General features: G+C 44.0%; 1 protein-coding gene across 3 annotated transcripts in view; it reads right to left on the bottom strand.

Annotated features, from left to right (window-relative positions):
* LOC122541921 (protein transport protein Sec24A-like) overlaps window positions 1-18101 on the bottom strand; it is a 70726-nt gene extending 52625 nt beyond the window's left edge. The window contains exon 1 of one of the 3 annotated variants that reach the window (XM_087982663.1): window positions 17919-18101. In XM_087982663.1, coding sequence (XP_087838789.1) covers window positions 17919-17979 — 61 coding nt within the window. In that variant the 5' untranslated portion in view covers window positions 17980-18101. The remainder of the gene's footprint in view (window positions 1-17918) is intronic. The other 2 variants (XM_087982662.1, XM_087982664.1) reach the window with 2 other exon arrangements.
* Between the last annotated feature and the right edge of the window lie 261 nt (window positions 18102-18362).

Raw genomic sequence — 18362 nt, forward strand, 5'->3', positions numbered from 1 at the left:
AGCAGACATCACACAGACCGGGAGAGAGCAGGGATAGAGCAGACAGCACACAGACTGGGATAGAGCAGGGACAGAGCAGACAGCACACAGACTGGGATAGAGAGCAGGGATAGAGCAGACAGCACACAGACTGGGATAGAGCAGGGATAGAGCAGACATCACACAGACCGGGATAGAGCAGGGATAGAGCAGACAGCACACAGACTGGGATAGAGCAGGGATAGAGCAGACATCACACAGACCGGGAGAGAGCAGGGATAGAGCAGACAGCACACAGACTGGGAGAGAGCAGGGATAGAGCAGACAGCACACACACCGGGAGAGAGCAGGGATAGAGCAGACATCACACAGACTGGGAGAGAACAGGGATAGAGCAGACAGCACACAGACTGGGAGAGAGCAGGGATAGAGCAGACAGCACACAGACCGGGAGAGAGCAGGGACAGAGCAGACATCACACAGACCGGGATAGAGCAGGGATAGAGCAGACAGCACATAGACCGGGAGAGAGCAGGAGGAAAGAGCACACTGATGGGAGAGAGAGCAGGAACACATTGGAAATGTGTGGCAAGCAGACAAACTGGTAGGCAGCAGAGAATGTACAGATAGGAGCAAACAGAGTAGACAACAGATCGAATATAGCAAAAGTGAGGACTGCAGTTGATGGAGATTAGAGTCAAGATTAGAGTGGTGCTGGAAAAGCACAGCAGGTCAGGCAGCATCCGAGGGGCAGGAGAATCGATGTTTCGGGCAAAAGCCCTTTATCCTGATGAAAGACTTTTGTCCGAAACATTGATTCTCCTTCTCCTCGGATGCTGCCTGACCTGCTGTTGTTTTCCAGCACCACAGTTTCAACAGATCAAATACCAAGAGTGAGGCTCATAATCCCCTTGCCCAGGGTACATGGCAGAACCAGAAAGACAGATTGACTTTAGCAAGAATCACTGTTACTTTGTAGATAAGGACATTAATTATTGTTTGCACAGCAAGATCCCACAAACAGCAAACCAAACAGCTTCTTTATTGTGCTGCTTGGATTGATGCACTTGGAATATGCAGTGGAAGTTCTTTCCTGCTCAGTTTCGCACAATACCATTGGAGTTTATTCTGTCAATCTGACGAACAGGCTGCCTCTCTGCAGAACAAATGCAAAATCTGCAGCCCTACCTCAGCAAGGCACCGAAATAATGGAGTATTGGCTCAAGACCCTGCCGTGGAGCTTAGAATTAATCACGTGTTAGCTCAGAAAGGAGTGTATTGCTGAAGAGAGTCAGGCTGGTAAAGAGGGAAAGGAGAAAGGGAGATATATAGCGAGACAGACAGTTGGATAGATTTAGATTTAGGTTTTATTGTCATGTGTTCACAAGCACGGGGTACAAGGGGATGGTGAAAAGTGTACAATGCTGCCACACACGGTACCTAGTACAAAGTCTTCGTTACCTTAGTTAGGCTAGGAGAGAGTGCAAAGCAGTTGCACTTTGTCATGGTTTTATCATCTCTGGTTGATTCCCAGTCTACGACAACTTCCAGCCTCCAATGACTCCCAACCCTAATGCAGACACAACAAGGTTCCTCCTAGCCTGGTCTCTTGGCAGGTTGTGCCAACTCCCCCGGCATGGTTTCCTCCTAGCTTGGCGTGGCGTCCTCTCAGCCCAGTATGATGGTCTCTCAGCCCAACATGGCCTCAGCATGGTCTCCCGGTTTTGAGGCAATACCAAAGTGATCTCCCAGTCGCATGATCAGTGCAAATACCCCTGAAGTATCTCTCAACCAATTGAGAATATCTAGGTCATGCCTCTTAACAGTTAAAACCATCCAGACACCAATATGTTAGGTCAGGAGATTGCTGAGAACACACTCACTTCAATAAACTTTCTGGATATTGTGATATACTCAAAGATAGATATCAGGGAACAGCCCCTCTGTGCTCAGAACTCAGGACAGAGCCCAGTATCCACAGAGGCCAACAAAAACAAAGTGCTGGAGAAACTCAGCAGATCTGGCAGCATCTGTGGAGAGAGAGAAACAGAGTTAACATTGAGTCCAGTGACCCTTCTTCAGAAGTGAAACAACAACACGGGGCGACACGGTGGCACAGTGGTTAGCACTGTTGCCTCACAGCGCCAGAGACCCAGGTTCAATTCCCGCCTCAGGCAACTGGCTGTGTGGAGTTTGCACGTTCTCCCCGTGTCTGCGTGGGTTTCCTCCGGGTGCTCCGGTTTCCTCGTACAGTCCAAAGATGTGCAGGTCAGGTGAATTGGCCATGCTAAATTGCCCGTAGTGTTAGGTAAGGGGTAAATGTAGGGGTATGGGTGGGTTGCGCTTCGGCGGGTCGGTGTGGACTTGTTGGGCCGAAGGGCCTGTTTCCACACTGTAATGTAATGTAATCTAAAAAAAATGCTGGAGATCAATGGGTCAAGCAACATCATGGAGGGACAGCAAGCTAACATTTAGAGTCTAGATGACCCACTCCAGCATTTCTTGTTTTCAGCACTGAGTCCAGCATCTGTTGTAATTTACCCCAAGCTTCTGCAGAACTGAAAGCTGCCAGGAATACCACTTTTCCTTAGCTACTGTCAGTGCTGAAGAAGTCACGGGACTCAAAACATTAACTCTGTTTCTCTCTCCACAGATGCTGCCAGATCTGCTGAGTTTCTCCAGCAATTTATGTTTGCAATTCAAATCTCCAGACTCTGTAGTTCTTTATTATACTCCATAGAGGCTAAGTTTGGGTCTGCAGGAAAATAAGGCTGTGTCGATCTAATGTACAACTGTTAGTGATTTCAGAGCGATAAACTTGAATTTCGACAATGTGTTTGAACCTGAATCACGAGAAATTATTTAACTCTCTTTAAAAGATTACTAACAGGAGACTAAACATGAGAGAGAGAGAGAGAGAGACGAGAGACGCTGAGCAGTGTGCATTACAATCAGCTAACGGTATGATTTACACTGTTAGATCACAATGTTCCAATAAACCAACCCACTCTCCCATTAGATTAAAGCTATTTGAGAGCGGTACTGATTTCAGAGATTAATGGTACATGAAACAGATACACCATCCACAAAACAGACCACACAGATGGCCAAATTTTAATTAGAACAATACTGCATTAATCATTTATACTAACAGCAGATTGTGTCAGTTCCCTCACCTCATTTGCCTCCCGTTGGCATAGCTACAGAAATAGTTACAAACACAGCAACAAACACACAGATGAGCCCCTGGGGGAGTCTGCACAGACTGAATAAAATCCGTCAGTACGACGTTTCTGGTCTGTCACTCAGACTGTGATCAGGAGCAGCGCAATTCAGTACAGTTTCGATAAGGGAACCAGGCAGAAATATTGCAAGATTAAAGAAAGAAATCATTCCAGACCCAATTAAGATAGCTTTGCAAAGCATAGGTGTGATGCTTCTTGCAGACAAACTACTTGCAGACAAGTAGGAGGCTGGAAGAACACAGCAAGCCAGGCAGCATCAGGAGGTGCAGAAGTCAATGTTTCAGGTGTAACCCTTCTTCAGGGCCTTGTAGCAACAAACAGCAACGTGATAATGACCCGATAACATTGTTTCTCGCTGGGACTGTCCGGAATTGTTTTTCACACAGAGGGAATAGTTTTAACTCTTGCAATACGTAGAAGAGGCAACATCCCTCCTCACACGGCAAGTCTTTACACTCCAGTTCCTATCCTCTCAATTGCACCACCATGCAAAATTAACTTTCCCTATTCATAGAACATAGGGCAACATGGTGGCTCAGTGGTTAACACGGCTGCTTCACAGCGCCACGGACCTGGGTTCGATTCCACCCTCGGGTGACTGTGTGGAGTTTGCACATTCTCCCTGTGTCACCATGGGTTTTCTCCAGATGCTCTGGTTTCCTCCCACAGTCTAACGATGTGCAGGTTAGCTGCATTGGCCATGCTAAATTGCCCACAGTGTCCAAGGGTACACAGTTTAGGTGAGTTAGCCATTGTAAAAACCCCATGCAGACTTGATGGACCAAATGGCCTCTTTAAGGGCTGTAGAGATTGTATGATTCTAACTGTTACAGTACATTCAGCCCATCACATCAATACAATTAACAGATCATACTGTCAAGATATGTTCGGATAATTCAGAATTAATTGGATTACACAACAATCCAATTCACTCGCAAGTATCCACGTTCAAGTTTCTCAAAAAAACAATTCTGCAGGGTACCCTCATTTGTCAGGATCACAATCCTGAAAACTACAATTTTCAATTAAACATCTTTATGTGAAGTGTGGTTTCCTATAGGAATTAATGTTTAAGCCAGAGTTAAGTACCTGTGGACAACTTTTGCCCAGAAAAGCCAATGAAAAATTGGAAAGGCTGTGCCATTCAGGGGTGGCACTGTACAATCCTCACTTACATAACTTTAGTGAAGCATGAGGCAATGGCCTAGTGGTATTACCGTTAGGCTATTAATCGAGAAAATCAGCTAATGTTCTGAAGACCTGAATTTGAATCCCACCATCACAGGTGATGGAATTTGAAATTAATTTTTTTAAAATCTGGAATTAAGAATCTACTGAAAAAAAAAACACAGAACTGTTGATGCTGGAAAAACTCAGCAAGTCTGGCAATATTTGTGGAGAGAAAGGAGAATTAAATTTTGCCTCTTCAGAACTGTTTTCAATGGTTTTGTAAACAAAATCAGAAATTGCTGGAAAAACTCAGCAAGCTGGCAGTATTTGTGGAGAGAAAGGAGGATTAAATGTTGCCTGTTCAGAACTGTGTGACCTGCTGAGTTTGCCAATTGTCAGAAAAACTCATGTGGTTTACTAATGTAATTCAGGGAAGGAAATCTGCCATCTTTACCTGGTCTGGCCTACATGTGACTCCAGACCCACTGCAACATGACTGACTCTCAACCTCTGAAATGGTGTAGCAAGCCATTTGGTTCAAGGGCAGCTAGGAGAGGAACAGTAAATGCTGGCCAGCCATTGATGCCCACATCCCATGAATAAATTTAAAAAGCTAGTTTGCAGAGTGAGCTTTACAGTGCGGTATAAGTACTGTACAAGTTCCTTGACTATTCCTGCATAGATAAAATACCAGGAACTGCAATGCAGTAAAGACTTACTTTAAAGAATTAAATCCACAACAGTTCTTCTCCAGCAGAGAAATTTAAAAACACTAAAATTATAAACTAGGTTGAATATCTGAACAGTTAAAAAAAAAGACTGCAAGGCACAAACATACTGAGAACAACATAGACAGCACATTAATTCACTGATAATGCAATGACACAAAATGCAATCAAGTAGTAAAGGGTGTTTAACTGGGACTAGCTTGTCAAGTATCAGCAGCCACAACGTAGTTCCAGCACATAATCATCCAGTGAGTGCAGGTGAGAAAAACACATCAAACTATTTGCCATTCCATCACTGTCAATTTCAGAGATTCATTAATTGGGTGGAAAGGGGAACTAATTTACTGACTATTTAGATAAACAAAGAACAGTAGGTGCTGGAGATCCAAACCAAACAATTTCTGAAGTTCTGTACTCTGCTCTCTCTCTCTCTCTCTCCATATATGCTGCCAGACTTGCTGAGTTTCTCCAGCAATTTCTGTTTTTGTCTGTTACAGAATATTTGGTGTTCAGTTTGATGTGATTCACTTCCACATGCCTGAAGCTACATGTGTTCACACACAGGGCCTTTGTTCCCATCAGGCAATAAGAATCAATCAACATACCATGTCTTTTTCAATGAAGAACAGCCAACTTCTGATATATCCTCGTGACAGCATCTTGACCGATCACAATCAGCTTACCTGTTTTGAACTTAATCAGTTAATTGGGATTGATAGTTAATGGTTTCTGCTACAACAGAATGTCAGCCAATAGGCAATTGCATTTCATGCTGTAGAAAATGGTGTTTCCCTTCAAAAGTTAATTTTCTGACATTTCAGTCCTGATGAGTGCAGGCTGAGGGACTTAAGGCTGTTTTTGTTGGAGAGAAGAAGGCTGAGAGGTGGCTTGATTGAGACATATAAGATAATCAGAGGGGTAGACAGGTTGGACAGCGAGAGCCTTTTTCCTCAGATGGCGATGGCTAGCACGAGGGGACATAGCTTTAAATTGAGGGATGATAGATATAAGACAGAGGTAGTTTCTTTACTCAGAGAGTAATAGGGATGCGGAACACGCTGCCTGCAACAGTAGTAAACTTGCCAACTTTAAGGGCATTTAAATGATCATTGGATAGGCATATGGACGAGAATAGAATAGTATAGGTTAGATGGGCCTCAGATTGGTTCCACAGGTCGGCACAACATCAAGGGCCAAAGGGCCTGTACTGCGCTGTGTTATTCTATGTAAAGAGGTTTGAATTCATGGCTCTTTTTGATAATGTTTAGTTTCATACACCAAACAATTGTTAATATTTAAACTGTAAAAGGGAAGATTTGGCTGCAGTGAAGAGACAAAATGTAAGAGGCAACACAAGCGCAAGAATTGGCGATTGGCATGGCTGGGATTTGCTGACTACATCAAAAGTGACGTGAATTCACATAGCACATTTAATGTAACAAAACACCCCAAAGTGCTTTACAAATGTAATTTAACACCAAGCCATGGAAAGGTTACTAAGAAAGGTGACCAATAGCTTGGTCACAGAAGAAGGCTTTGAGGCAGGAGGAGAAGAAGATGAGATTCAAAGAGGGAATTCAAGAGTGCAGTACCCAGGCAGCTGAAGGCATTGCCACTAACGGTGGAGTGATTAATGTTGAGGATGCGCAGGAGGGCAGAATTGGAGGAAAGAAAAGACTTTGTTAGTTGGAGGTGACAGTTATCAGGCACACGATTCAACATCTAGTCTAGGAGGACGATAGTCATTAATCATCTGGGATCACAAAACTTGGTTGGGTGTATTTGTGATGAATGATACCCACTTCATAATTTCAGCCTCCATGCTCCAGCATCGTGTCTGAGCTTCTTTCCCCCGTGAAGAACTATTTTCTGTCTGACTAGCCCTGGTCTTATATTTAGCTCTGCATGTTAATCTGATTCAGCTATGCTCATCACTCTAATCTCTCTTTTCCACAAATCTTATCAATGGATTGAGTATCTGCACAGGCCAACTGAGCTCTGTCACCATGGCAACATTCCTTACAGCCAACCACTTAGCAGCCTGCACTATGCCTGCTCACCATCACTTCCACCTTCCCAGCCTCACCAATGATGGTAATATAGTCTTGGATCGGTGCACGCTATACCACCTGGATGCAGTACTCAGTAGGAGAAGGGTAGGGTCTAAAGGCAGGCCACATGATCATATCCTAACCTGAATTAGAGACACCCCTGAAGGGGATACTTTGGAATTAATTTATGTGGAATTAAGCAATTTTCTAGAAAATTAAATGAAGGTGTGAACTGAATGGTGACTCGTTCTGTGCTATCACTCCCCATCTATTAAAGCTGATACTTTAAAGGATATGTAACTGCCCTATGGGACTATGGCAACTTTATTAAACTTATTTTCCCATAATCAACCTGTTCAGAGATGTTATAAAACACCTCTGGAGCAGGTGGGACTTGAACCACAGGCCTCCTGGTCCAAAGGTAGCAACACTACCACCATACCACAGGAGCCCTACTAGAGCAACTTAACTTTTATATTTTTAATTCTTTAACATCAGTTTTTTACTTCTTTGGTGCATGTATTAACAGTATCTTTTAAAGTAGGAAATCCTCTACACACAAAAAAAAACTGGTTAAGCTCCAATTATTTTCATTTTCTTCTTTCTTCATTCACACTGGCTCTGTCGGTATTTACTGCCCACACCCAATTGCCCAGAGGGCTTGTAACGGTCAACCACATTGCTGTGGGTCTGGAGTTTATATATAGGCCAGATTGACAATTTCTTTCCCTAAAGAACATTAGTGAAAGAAGTACAGGTCTTTCCTAACGAGCAGCATTAGACCTGCAATTCTGGACTTTTTCCTTATTGAATTCAAACTCTTCCATCTACTATGGCTGTATTTAAATCCAGGTCCCCAGAACATTACCTGGGTCTCTGAACTATTAGTCTGGCAATAATGCCACCAGATCATCACCTCCACCTCCCTTCCAAGCCACCATAACCTGGGAAGGATGTCAAGACCTTGGTGAAAGGGCAGAGGAAATCTAATAGAATGTTTCGGATGTAGGTTTGCTTGCTGAGCTGGAAGGTTCATTTCCAGACGTTTCGTTACTCTTATAGGTAACATCTTCAGTGGGCCCCTGGCGAAGCAATGCTGAAAATTCCTTCATACTATTTATATGTTTGGGTTTCTTTGGGTTGGTGATGTCATTTCCTGTGGTGATGTTATTTCCTGTGGTGAAGTCGCTTCCTGTTCCTTTTCTCAGGGGTTGGTAGATGGGGTCTAACTCGATGTGTTTGTTGATAGAGTTCCGGTTGGAATACCTTGCTTCTATGAATTCTCATGCATGCCTCTGTTTGGCTTGTCCTAGGATGGATGTGTTATCCCAGTCGAAGTGGTGTCCTTTCTTACCTGTATGTAAAGATACTAGTGGGTCATGTCTTTATGTGGCTAGTTGGTGTTCATGTATCCTGGTGGCTACCTCAACCTGAGCTACAAATCTTCTCAAAACTCCCTAATAGAATGTTTCCAAATGGTTTGAGTTATACGGAGGGACCAGAGGGGTTAAAACAAAAATAATGCAGATGCTGGAACTCTGACGTACAAGTAGGAAGTGCTGCAGAAACTCAGCAGGTCCGGTAGTCTCTGTGGAGGCAGAAAGAAGAGTTCACATTTTGCGTCAAATGTGACTCTATTTGAAATGTTGCAAGATCAGCTGAGGATTTCCAGCTTTTTCTGTTTTTATTATTCGAGAAACTGGGATTGTTCTCCTTCACAGCAGAGAAGGTAAAAAAAGAGAATAATCCAGGCTGTTGAAAACTTTGGAGGATTTTGATTGAGTAAACAGAACCAACTTATCTCCAAGGCAGAGGGACTAATAAGTAGAAACCACAGATTTAAGGTGATTAGTAAAAGAACAGAAGGCATCCTGAGGAAATTCTTTTTTTTAGGAATTGTTGAGATCTGGAATGAGCTGTATGAAAGGGTGGTCTAATGGGAGCTTTCAAAGGGGAAATTGATAAATACTTGAATGGAAGGAAACCGATATAAATGAATGAAAGTAAGGAAACAAAAAAGGGAATGGGGAGGGATCCATTCTTTCACAGCCATCAGAAATCTCAAAGTGCTGAAAATAAAAGCAAAGTACTTTGGATGCTGGAGATCTGAAATAAAAATGGAAAGTGCTGGAGGAACTCAGCAGGTCTGGCAGTGTCTCTCTCCCCAGACATTCTGTTTTCATCACTGCAGCTGGTGATGTCCTTCTGAGGTTGTAATGTACAGAACACAGCCATCAATCTGCATGCAGCACACTCTCACAAACAGCAATGTGCAAACTAGAGAGCCTGTTTTTTATGCAACATTGATTAAGGGATAAATGTGGGCCAGGGCAGTGGGGAGACCGCGCTTGTTCTTCTGTGAAATAGTGCCATGTTTATATCCATCTGAGAGGGCAGATGGAGTTTAGTGGCTCATGTGAAAAATAGCACCTCTGACTGTTCAGCATTCCACAGGAGAAGAGCAGAGTACAGAAATTATTGCCAGTTGCCAGCACAGACACAATGGTCCAAGTGGCCTCTTTCTGTGCTGCATCATTTTATCATTCCAAGACACTTCACAGATGGAACAAGCTTTCACAAAGGACTGAGGAATTTGATAGCAATATGTCACTTTTTATCACGAAAATTCAATAGCAAAGGGAGGCAACAATTTCTGTACAAGGTAAAACAACGGAGAGCAACATTATATGGACACAAGTGAGATCTCTCCCGTCATCTCTTTAAATACTGCCATGGCAGCCTGAGTTACATTCAGAATCCAACATTTCGGAGTCTAGACCATGCACCCTCGTTCCAGTAGCACAACTTGAACGCACAGTTCCAGGCCACTCACCATCCTGATTTGGAATTCTATCTCTGTTCCTCAGTGTCACCATTGTGGGTCCATCTACAGCACATGGACTGCAGCAGTTCAAGAAGGCAGCTCACCCCCACCTTCTCAACTGGGAATGGGCAATAAATGCTGACCCAGCCAGTGACGCCCACATGGATTAAATATATTTCTGGGCTTCAGAGACTACAGGTGCTACTCACTGGGGGACTAGATTGGGAAACTGTTCAGGGGAAAAAGAAGGTTCGGGGGGAAGGCATTTCTATCTTGCCTTTCACAGCTTTAAGGCATCTTAAAGCATGGCACAGCCAATGAGCTACTTGCCTTGCAGAACCACAGCAGCCCATTTGTAGATGGCAAGCTCCCACAAGTCACAAAGTGATAACCTGTACCTGACTTTGATTGAGGATTAACTGTTGGCCAGACTCGAGGCAAGACTCCCACTTTGAATTGCAACCGTGGGGTTTTTTTGCATTTACGGTCTCAGTCAGCAAGACTACACCATACACGACAGATATTCCCTCAACACTACACTGCAGTATTAGCCTGGATTAAATGCTCAAATCTCCGGATTTCCGTTGTTCACAACAGCACAACATTCAATGTGAAATCACTCCCCTAACTAAATTTGACTTGGAACTTCCTCCATTTATAATCACATTCCCTGAGCAGTTTCACAAAAGTGCATTAAACCCACATCGATCTTTGTTAAGTCTTAAACCAGGATATTAACATGCAAGCAAATACATCTCTTCATTGATTAAATTTCCAGCCCTATCATCCTGTTCATTAATCTTGTAATATTCTCTGTTGGCACCAGTATAATGCAGGTTTTCTTTTATTCACTCATGGGATGTGGGTGGCGCTGGTTAGACCAGCATTTATTACCCATCCATAATTACTGAGAGGACATTTCAGAGTCAACCCTGTTGCTGTGTGTCTGGAGTCACATGTAGGTCAGACCAGGTAAGGATGGCAGTTTTCTTCCCGAAAGGATATCAGTGAACCAGATGGGGTTTTCCAACCGATAAAAGGTGGAGTTGGATAAAGCACTGATGGTCAGACAGTATTAGAGGTCATGTCTGAAACATCAACTCTCCTGCTCTTTTGCCTTCTGTGCTTTTTCCAGTTCCACATTTTCTCGACTGCGACTTTACAGCATCTGCAGTCCTTGCTATCTCCAGTTTTTCCCAACAATCGACAACAGATTCATGGTAAGCATTAGACTTTTAATCTCAGATTTTTAGTGAATTCAAATTCCACCATCTGCTGTGGCAGGATTCAAACCCAGGTCCCCAGAACATTAGATGTGTATCTGGATTAACAACCGAGTGATAATACCACTGGGTATTATTCATTATTCAGCATTATTCAGAACTTTGTCTCTCATACAGTTTCCATTCCACTTTGGGAAGGGATTGCTCTCAAAGTCATAAAGATGTACAGCACGGAAACAGACCCTTCGGTCCAACCCGTCCATGCCGACCAGATATCCCAACCCAATCTTGTCCCACCTGCCAGCACCCGGCCCATATCCCTCCAAACCCTTCCTATTCATATACCCATCCAAATGCCTCTTAAATGTTGCAATTGTACCAGCCTCCACCACATCCTCATTCCATACACGTACCACCCTCTGAGTGAAAAAGTTGCCCCTTAGGTCTCTATTATATCTTTCCCCTCTCACCCTAAACCTATGCCCTCTAGTTCTGGACTCCCCGACCCCAGGGAAAAGACTGTCTATTCATCCTATCCATGCCCCTCATAATTTTGTAAACCTCTATAAGGTCACCCCCTCAGCCTCCGATGCTCCAGGGAAAATAGCCCCAGCCTGTTCAGCCTCTCTCTATAGCTCAAATCCTCCAATCCTGGCAACATCCTTGTAAATCTTTTCTGAACCCTTTCAAGTTTCACAACATCATTCCGATAGAAAGGAGACCAGAATTGCATGCAATATTCCAACAGTGGCCCTAACCAATGTCCTGTACAGCTGCAATATGACCTCCCAACTCCTGTATTCAATATTCTGACCAATAAAGGAAAGCATACCAAACACCTCCTTCACTATCCTATCTACCTGCAACTCCACTTTCAAGGAGCTATGAACCTGCACTCCAAGGTCTCTTTGTTCAGCAACACTCCCTAGGAACTTACCATTAAGTGTATGAGTCCTGCTAAGATTTGCTTTCTCAAAATGCAGCCCCTCGCATTTATCTGAATTAAACTCCATCTGCCACTTCTCAGTCCATTGGCCCATCTGGTCCAGATCCTGTTGTAATCTGAGGTAACCCTCTTCGCTACCCACCACACCACCAATTTTGGTGTCATCTGCAAACTTACCTCCTGTACCTCTTATGCTCGCATCCAAATCATTTATGTAAATTACAAAAAGTATTGGACCCAGCACCGATCCTTGTGGCACTCCACTGGTCACAGGCCTCCAGTCTGAAAAACAACCCTCCACCACCACCCTCTGTCTTCTACCTTTGAGCCAGTTCTGTATCCAAATGGCTAGTTCTCCCTTTATTGCATGAGATCTAATCCTGCTAATCAGTCTCCCATGGGGAACCCTGTTGAATGCCTTACTGAAGTCCATATAGATCACATCTATTACTCTGCCCTCATCAATCTTCTTTGTTACTTCTTCAAAAAACTCAACCAAGTTTGTGAGACATGATTTCCCACGCACAAAGCCATATTGACTATCCCTAATCAGTCCTTGCCTTTCCAAATACATGTACATCCTGCCCCCCAGGATTCCTCCAACAACTTGCCCACCACCGAGGTCAGGCTCACTGGTCTATAGTTCCCTGGCTTGTCTTTACCGCCCTTCTTAAATAGTGGTACCACGTTTGCCAACCTCCAGTCTTCCAGCACCTCACCTGTGACTATTGATGATACAAATATCTCAGCAAGAGGCCCAGCAATCACTTCTCTAGCTTGCCCTTGCAGAAGCCACTACCAAGCAACAGTTTCCAAGAAACATTTTATTGTAGTATTAGCAAAGGTCCCATGGCATTGCTCACTGTGAGTTAAACTCTGAATACTACCCGACCTCTCTTGGCATTGCTCAAGGGTGGGAGTAATTTACTCTAACTATTGTCAGGCTTCCAGTGGCATTATTCAGTGACATCAGATAGCATTCCGGCTGACTGCCTGCGGCGCTGTGCTCACGGTGAGTATTCGTAAACCTCCTATGGCATTGCTCCCAATCACAGCAGCTTTAAAGAATGCTGGTGAACACAGTTCCATGACAAAGCATGCTGAGAGTCAGGGAATGTGGTAGGCATTTGAAATAAACAGAGAGAGAGACAGTGAAGTACATCAGTGTGGGTAAAATGGCTTTTTAATTACTTTAGATTAGATTCCATACAGTGTGGAAACAGGCCCTCTGGCCCAACAAGTCCACACCGACCTGCCGAAGAGCAACCCACCCAGACCAATTCCCCTACATTTACCCCTGCACGTAATATTACGGGCAATTTAGCATGGCCAATTCACCTAACCTGCACATCTTTGGACTGTGGGAGGAAACCACGCAGACAATGTGCAAACTCCACACAGACAATTGCCCGAGGTGGGAATTGAACCCGGGTCCTGGCGCTGTGAGGTAGCAGTGCTAACCACTGAGCCACCCCAAGAAGTTATAATAGCCAAAGTTAGAAACGTAGAATCGCTATAGCATGGAAGCAGACCATACTGACCCTCTGAAGAACAACCCCCCCCCCCCACCCTACCACTGTAACCCTGCATTTACCATGGCTAATCCACTTAACCTGCACAGCTTTGGACTGTGGCAGGAAACCCATGAGACACAGGGAGAGTGTAGAAACTCCACACAGTCACCGACTTCTGAAATCTTTGAGTCAATGAGAGTAAATGAACAGTGCTGAAATTTTCATTTGGTCAGGAGTAGTTATAAGAGTTATAGACACATAAGGCCTGTACAATAAACAAGGATTGTTTTGTAATTTTTATGTAAGTATGGGCGGCACGGTTGCTCAGTGGTTAGCACTACTGCCTCACAGCAGCAGGGACCCGGGTTCTATTCCCACATTGGGCAACTGTCTGTGTGGAGTTTGCACATTCTCCCCGTGTCTGCATGGGTTTCCTCCGGGTGCTCCAGTTTCCTCTCACAGTCCAAAGATGTGCAGGTAAGGTGAATTGGCCATGCTAAATTGCCCGTAGTGTTAGGTGTATTAGTCAGGGGTAAATATAGGGGGGTGGGTTTCTCTTCGGAGGGTCGGTGTGGATTTGTTGGGCTGAAGGGCCTGTTTCCACACTGTAGGTAATCTAATCTAATGAACCTTTATGTTTTGGTGATTTCGTCACACCCGCTATTCTTGCATCCTCCATAGGGTGGTGCTGTAGATACCAATATAGCCTGAAGACCAAAATAAAATCCATGATGTGGAGGTGCTGGTGTTGGACTGAGGTGGACAAAGTTAAAAATCACACAACACCAGGTTAGAGTCCAACAGGTTTGATTGGAAGCACTAGCTTTCGGAGCACTGCTCCTTCATCAGGTGGTTGTGGAGGTTAAGATCGTACGACACAGAATTTATAGCAAAGGTTTACAGTGTGATGGAACTGAAAAAGACCTGGATTGTTTGTTAAGTCTCTCATCTTTTAGAATGACCATGTTAGTTTCAGTTTTTTCATATGTAAATCCCAGAACTTTCTTAAAGTTACATTCTCAAGTGAACTGTAACAATAGGTGCCATGTCGGCCCAGATAATGCATTGAAGGTGTGAGGTGCCCTGTGTGAGGCTGTCTGTGCCCCAATGTTCAGACTGATTCTAATCCACTAAAGGAATTTACAGAATCTTACATGGATTCATGCAGTTCTTGAGCAAAATAAAATGTAATTCTGCAAGTACAAATTCACCCCACAAACTTGTGTGCGTGTGCGTGTAAGTGTGTAGGGGGTTATGAGTGTGAGAGATTGTGTGTATGCGTATGTGTATGAGTGTAAAGGGGTATAAGCCTGTGAGAGGGTGCATTGTGCGTGTGAATGTGGGAGAGTATGTGTGAGTATATGAGAGAGAGTCTGCATGAGTGTGTGGATCTGTAGGAGTATGTGTGTGTGTGTGTCTGTGTGTCTATCTGTGAGTATGTGTGTGTGTGTCAATCTGTGAGTATGTGTTTGTGTGTGTGTGTGTGTGTCTGTGTCTGTGTATGTCCGTGTGTGTGTGTAGTGCAGTGGGGTCACCTGTAGTGTGACATGAATCCAAGGTCCCGGTTGTGGCCATCCCCATGGGTACTGATTTTGGCTATCAGCCTCTGCTCGGACACTTTGTGTTACTGCCTGTCCTGATGTCCACCTTGGAGGATGGGCACCCGAAGGTCTGAGGTCGAATGTCCTGGGACTTCAGGCAGGCAACAAATCAAACTGGCTGAGCAGAGGTTGATAGCCAAGTTCGGTCCCCATGGGATGGCCACAACCGGGACCTTGGGTTCATGTCACTCAACAGGTGACCCCACTGCACTACACACAGACACACACACACACACACTCACAGACAGACAGACACTCCTATAGACACACACACTCCTACAGACCCATACACTCATGCAGACCCTCTCTCACAAACAAGCTCTCTCTGATGCTCACACATACACTCCCACACTCACACGCACCCTCTCACAGACTTGTTCCCCTTTACACTCACACTCATACACATACACATACACATACTGTCTCACAGACACTCATAACTCCCCCCCCCCACCCCCACCCCACACACACATAAAAATTTGTGGGGTGAATTTGTACTTGCAGAATTACATTTAATTTGCTAAAGAATTGCATGAATCCATGTAAGATTCTGTAAATCCCTTTTTTAGATTAGAATCAGTTTGAACATTGGGGCACAGACAGCCTCACACAGGGCACCTCACACCTTCAATGCATTATCTGGGCCGACATGGCACCAATTGTTATAGTTCACTTAAGAATGTAACTTTAAGAAAGTTCTGGGATTTACATTTGAAAGAACTGAAACCAACATGGTCATTCTAAAAGATTAAAAATCACACAACACCCCGTTCTACTCCAACAGGTTTAATTGGTGTTGTGTGATTTTTAAATTTCTACACCCCAGTCCAACACTGACATCTCCAAATCATTCTAAAAGATGAGAGACTTAACAAACAATCCAGGTCTTTTTCAATATATAATTTCAGTTCCATCACACTGTAAACTTTGCTATAAATTCTGTATCATACGATCTTAACCTCCACAATTACCTGATGAAGGAGCAATGCTTCGAAAGCTAGTGCTTCCAAATAAACGAATAAATTATTGGACTATAACCTGATATTGTGTGATTTTTAACTAAATAAAAGCTGAAAGAACTGCGGATGCTGTAAATCAGAAACAAAAACAGAAATTGCTGGAAAAGCTCAGAACTTTGCTGGCAAAGAAGGTAGACAGAACAGGTCAAGAAGGGTCACTTTACCCGAAACATTCACTCTGATTTCTCTGCACAGATGCTGCCAGACCTGCTGAGCTTCTCGAGCAATTTCTGTTTTTGTAGCAAGAAGACTTGTTCTGTTTACTTTCTTTGGCAAGCAACTTCCAATGGGCTTTTTACAACAAACACACCTGGAAAAGACACCACTCTCTCCAACTAACCATGAACAAGAATCCTGGAGATTAACCAGGATGCCAGATTTAACTCTCAGTAACTGTGGAGTGGGGAGTACTTCATGAAGTAAACCACATAGAACAGCAAATCCCACAAGTAATACTGTGGGAAAATCTGCTAACGTGTACGGTATGAGTTTTGTTCCTAACATGGCTAGACTGCAACAGAAAGATATTACCATTTCTTCAGTGACGCTGGATGAAAATTCTGGCAATCCCTCCCTAATACCATTGGGGTCTATCTACAGCACATGGACTGCAGTGGCTCAAGAAAGCAGCTCATCCCTACTTTCTCAAGGCAACCAGGGACAGGCAATAAACTAGATTAGATTCCTTACAGTATGGAAACAGGCCCTTCAGCCCAACAAGTCCATACTGACCCCCCCCCCCCCCAAAAAATAACCCACCCAGACCCATTCCCATCTCCTATATTTAACCCTGACTAATGCACCTAACACTATGGGCAATTTAGCATGGCCGATTCACCTGGCTTGCACATCTTTTGGGTTGTGGGAGGAAACCCACGCAGAACATGCAAACTCCACACAGACAGTCGCCCAAGGTGGAATTTGAACCCAGGTCCCTGGCACTGTGAGACAGCAGTGCTAACCACTGAGCCACCATGCTGCCCCAGCCCAGCCAGTGATGGCCACATCCCATGAATGAATGAAGAAAATAAATTTTTTGCACTTGAAAATCTTACACATCGTAAACAATAAAATGAAGGTAGTAGAGAAAGCACCCCATGTTTAATAATTCTCTAGATTGAGAAAGGAACTGGTAATAGCAAACATGTAATTGCTGTAATTTCTATTTCTGATTCCCAATTCAGATCTGCTGATTCAATTTCCCGAGTGGAAAAAGATGACAGGCTGGACTGTTAGACAGGAAATAAGACCAGGAATTGGCAATTCAGTCCCTCAAGCCTTCAATAATGATGACTGATCTCCCACAACTATATCCTCCAGCACTATTCCAACATCCCTTAATCTCTTTCATGCCCAAAATCCAACAGAAGCTGTCTTGAAATTGGTCAGTGAGTGACCACCTATAGCTTTAAATTCCAACAACTCACAACCCCTTAGAGTGTAGAACTTCCTCCACATCTGAGTCCTAAATGGTTGACTCTTTATATGAGCCTTGGCCCCTCTTTCTACATTAGTTCCAACTGATATCACCAAAGTGGCATTATATTCTGTACAATAAATTAGAGCAACACTTTGTTATAGACTATAATGAGCTAAGAACATCTCAAGAACCACTTACCTGAGGGCACAGGGTGGACTTTCCTCTTTAGCTGTTTATTGGGTTTGAAAAAACCTGGCATCGTAACTGGGTGAATCTCAACATTCTGCACCAACCATCCTCTTTGTCCCAGGATCTCCTATCTGCAAAAGTTGCCAAATGCTCCTGAGTGTTTTGATATACAGGGCGATTAACTCCACCCACTGTCCCCTTTTCAAATCATGCAAGCTATGCCCCTTGGCGATGAACAGCTTCAGTTAGTGTCTAGAGTGGCTGCATACAGTGCTACGCCAACTTCCTCCCCCGCCCCTTACACCCGCCCAACTCCATTGTTGCTACAGAGGTTTAGTGTTTCAGGGAAAGGAGATGTTGATTATCTCATTGTCAGTTTTAACCTGGAGTAGAGCTAAGGGCATTCTGTGTATTATGTATTGACTCTGCGCAACAATCCAACAATGTATTCTC

This window comes from Chiloscyllium plagiosum, unplaced genomic scaffold, assembly GCF_037043375.1.
Source record: "Chiloscyllium plagiosum isolate Xiang-an unplaced genomic scaffold, Cpla_swu_hap1 HiC_scaffold_43, whole genome shotgun sequence".
Taxonomy (NCBI): Eukaryota; Metazoa; Chordata; class Chondrichthyes; order Orectolobiformes; family Hemiscylliidae; genus Chiloscyllium; species Chiloscyllium plagiosum.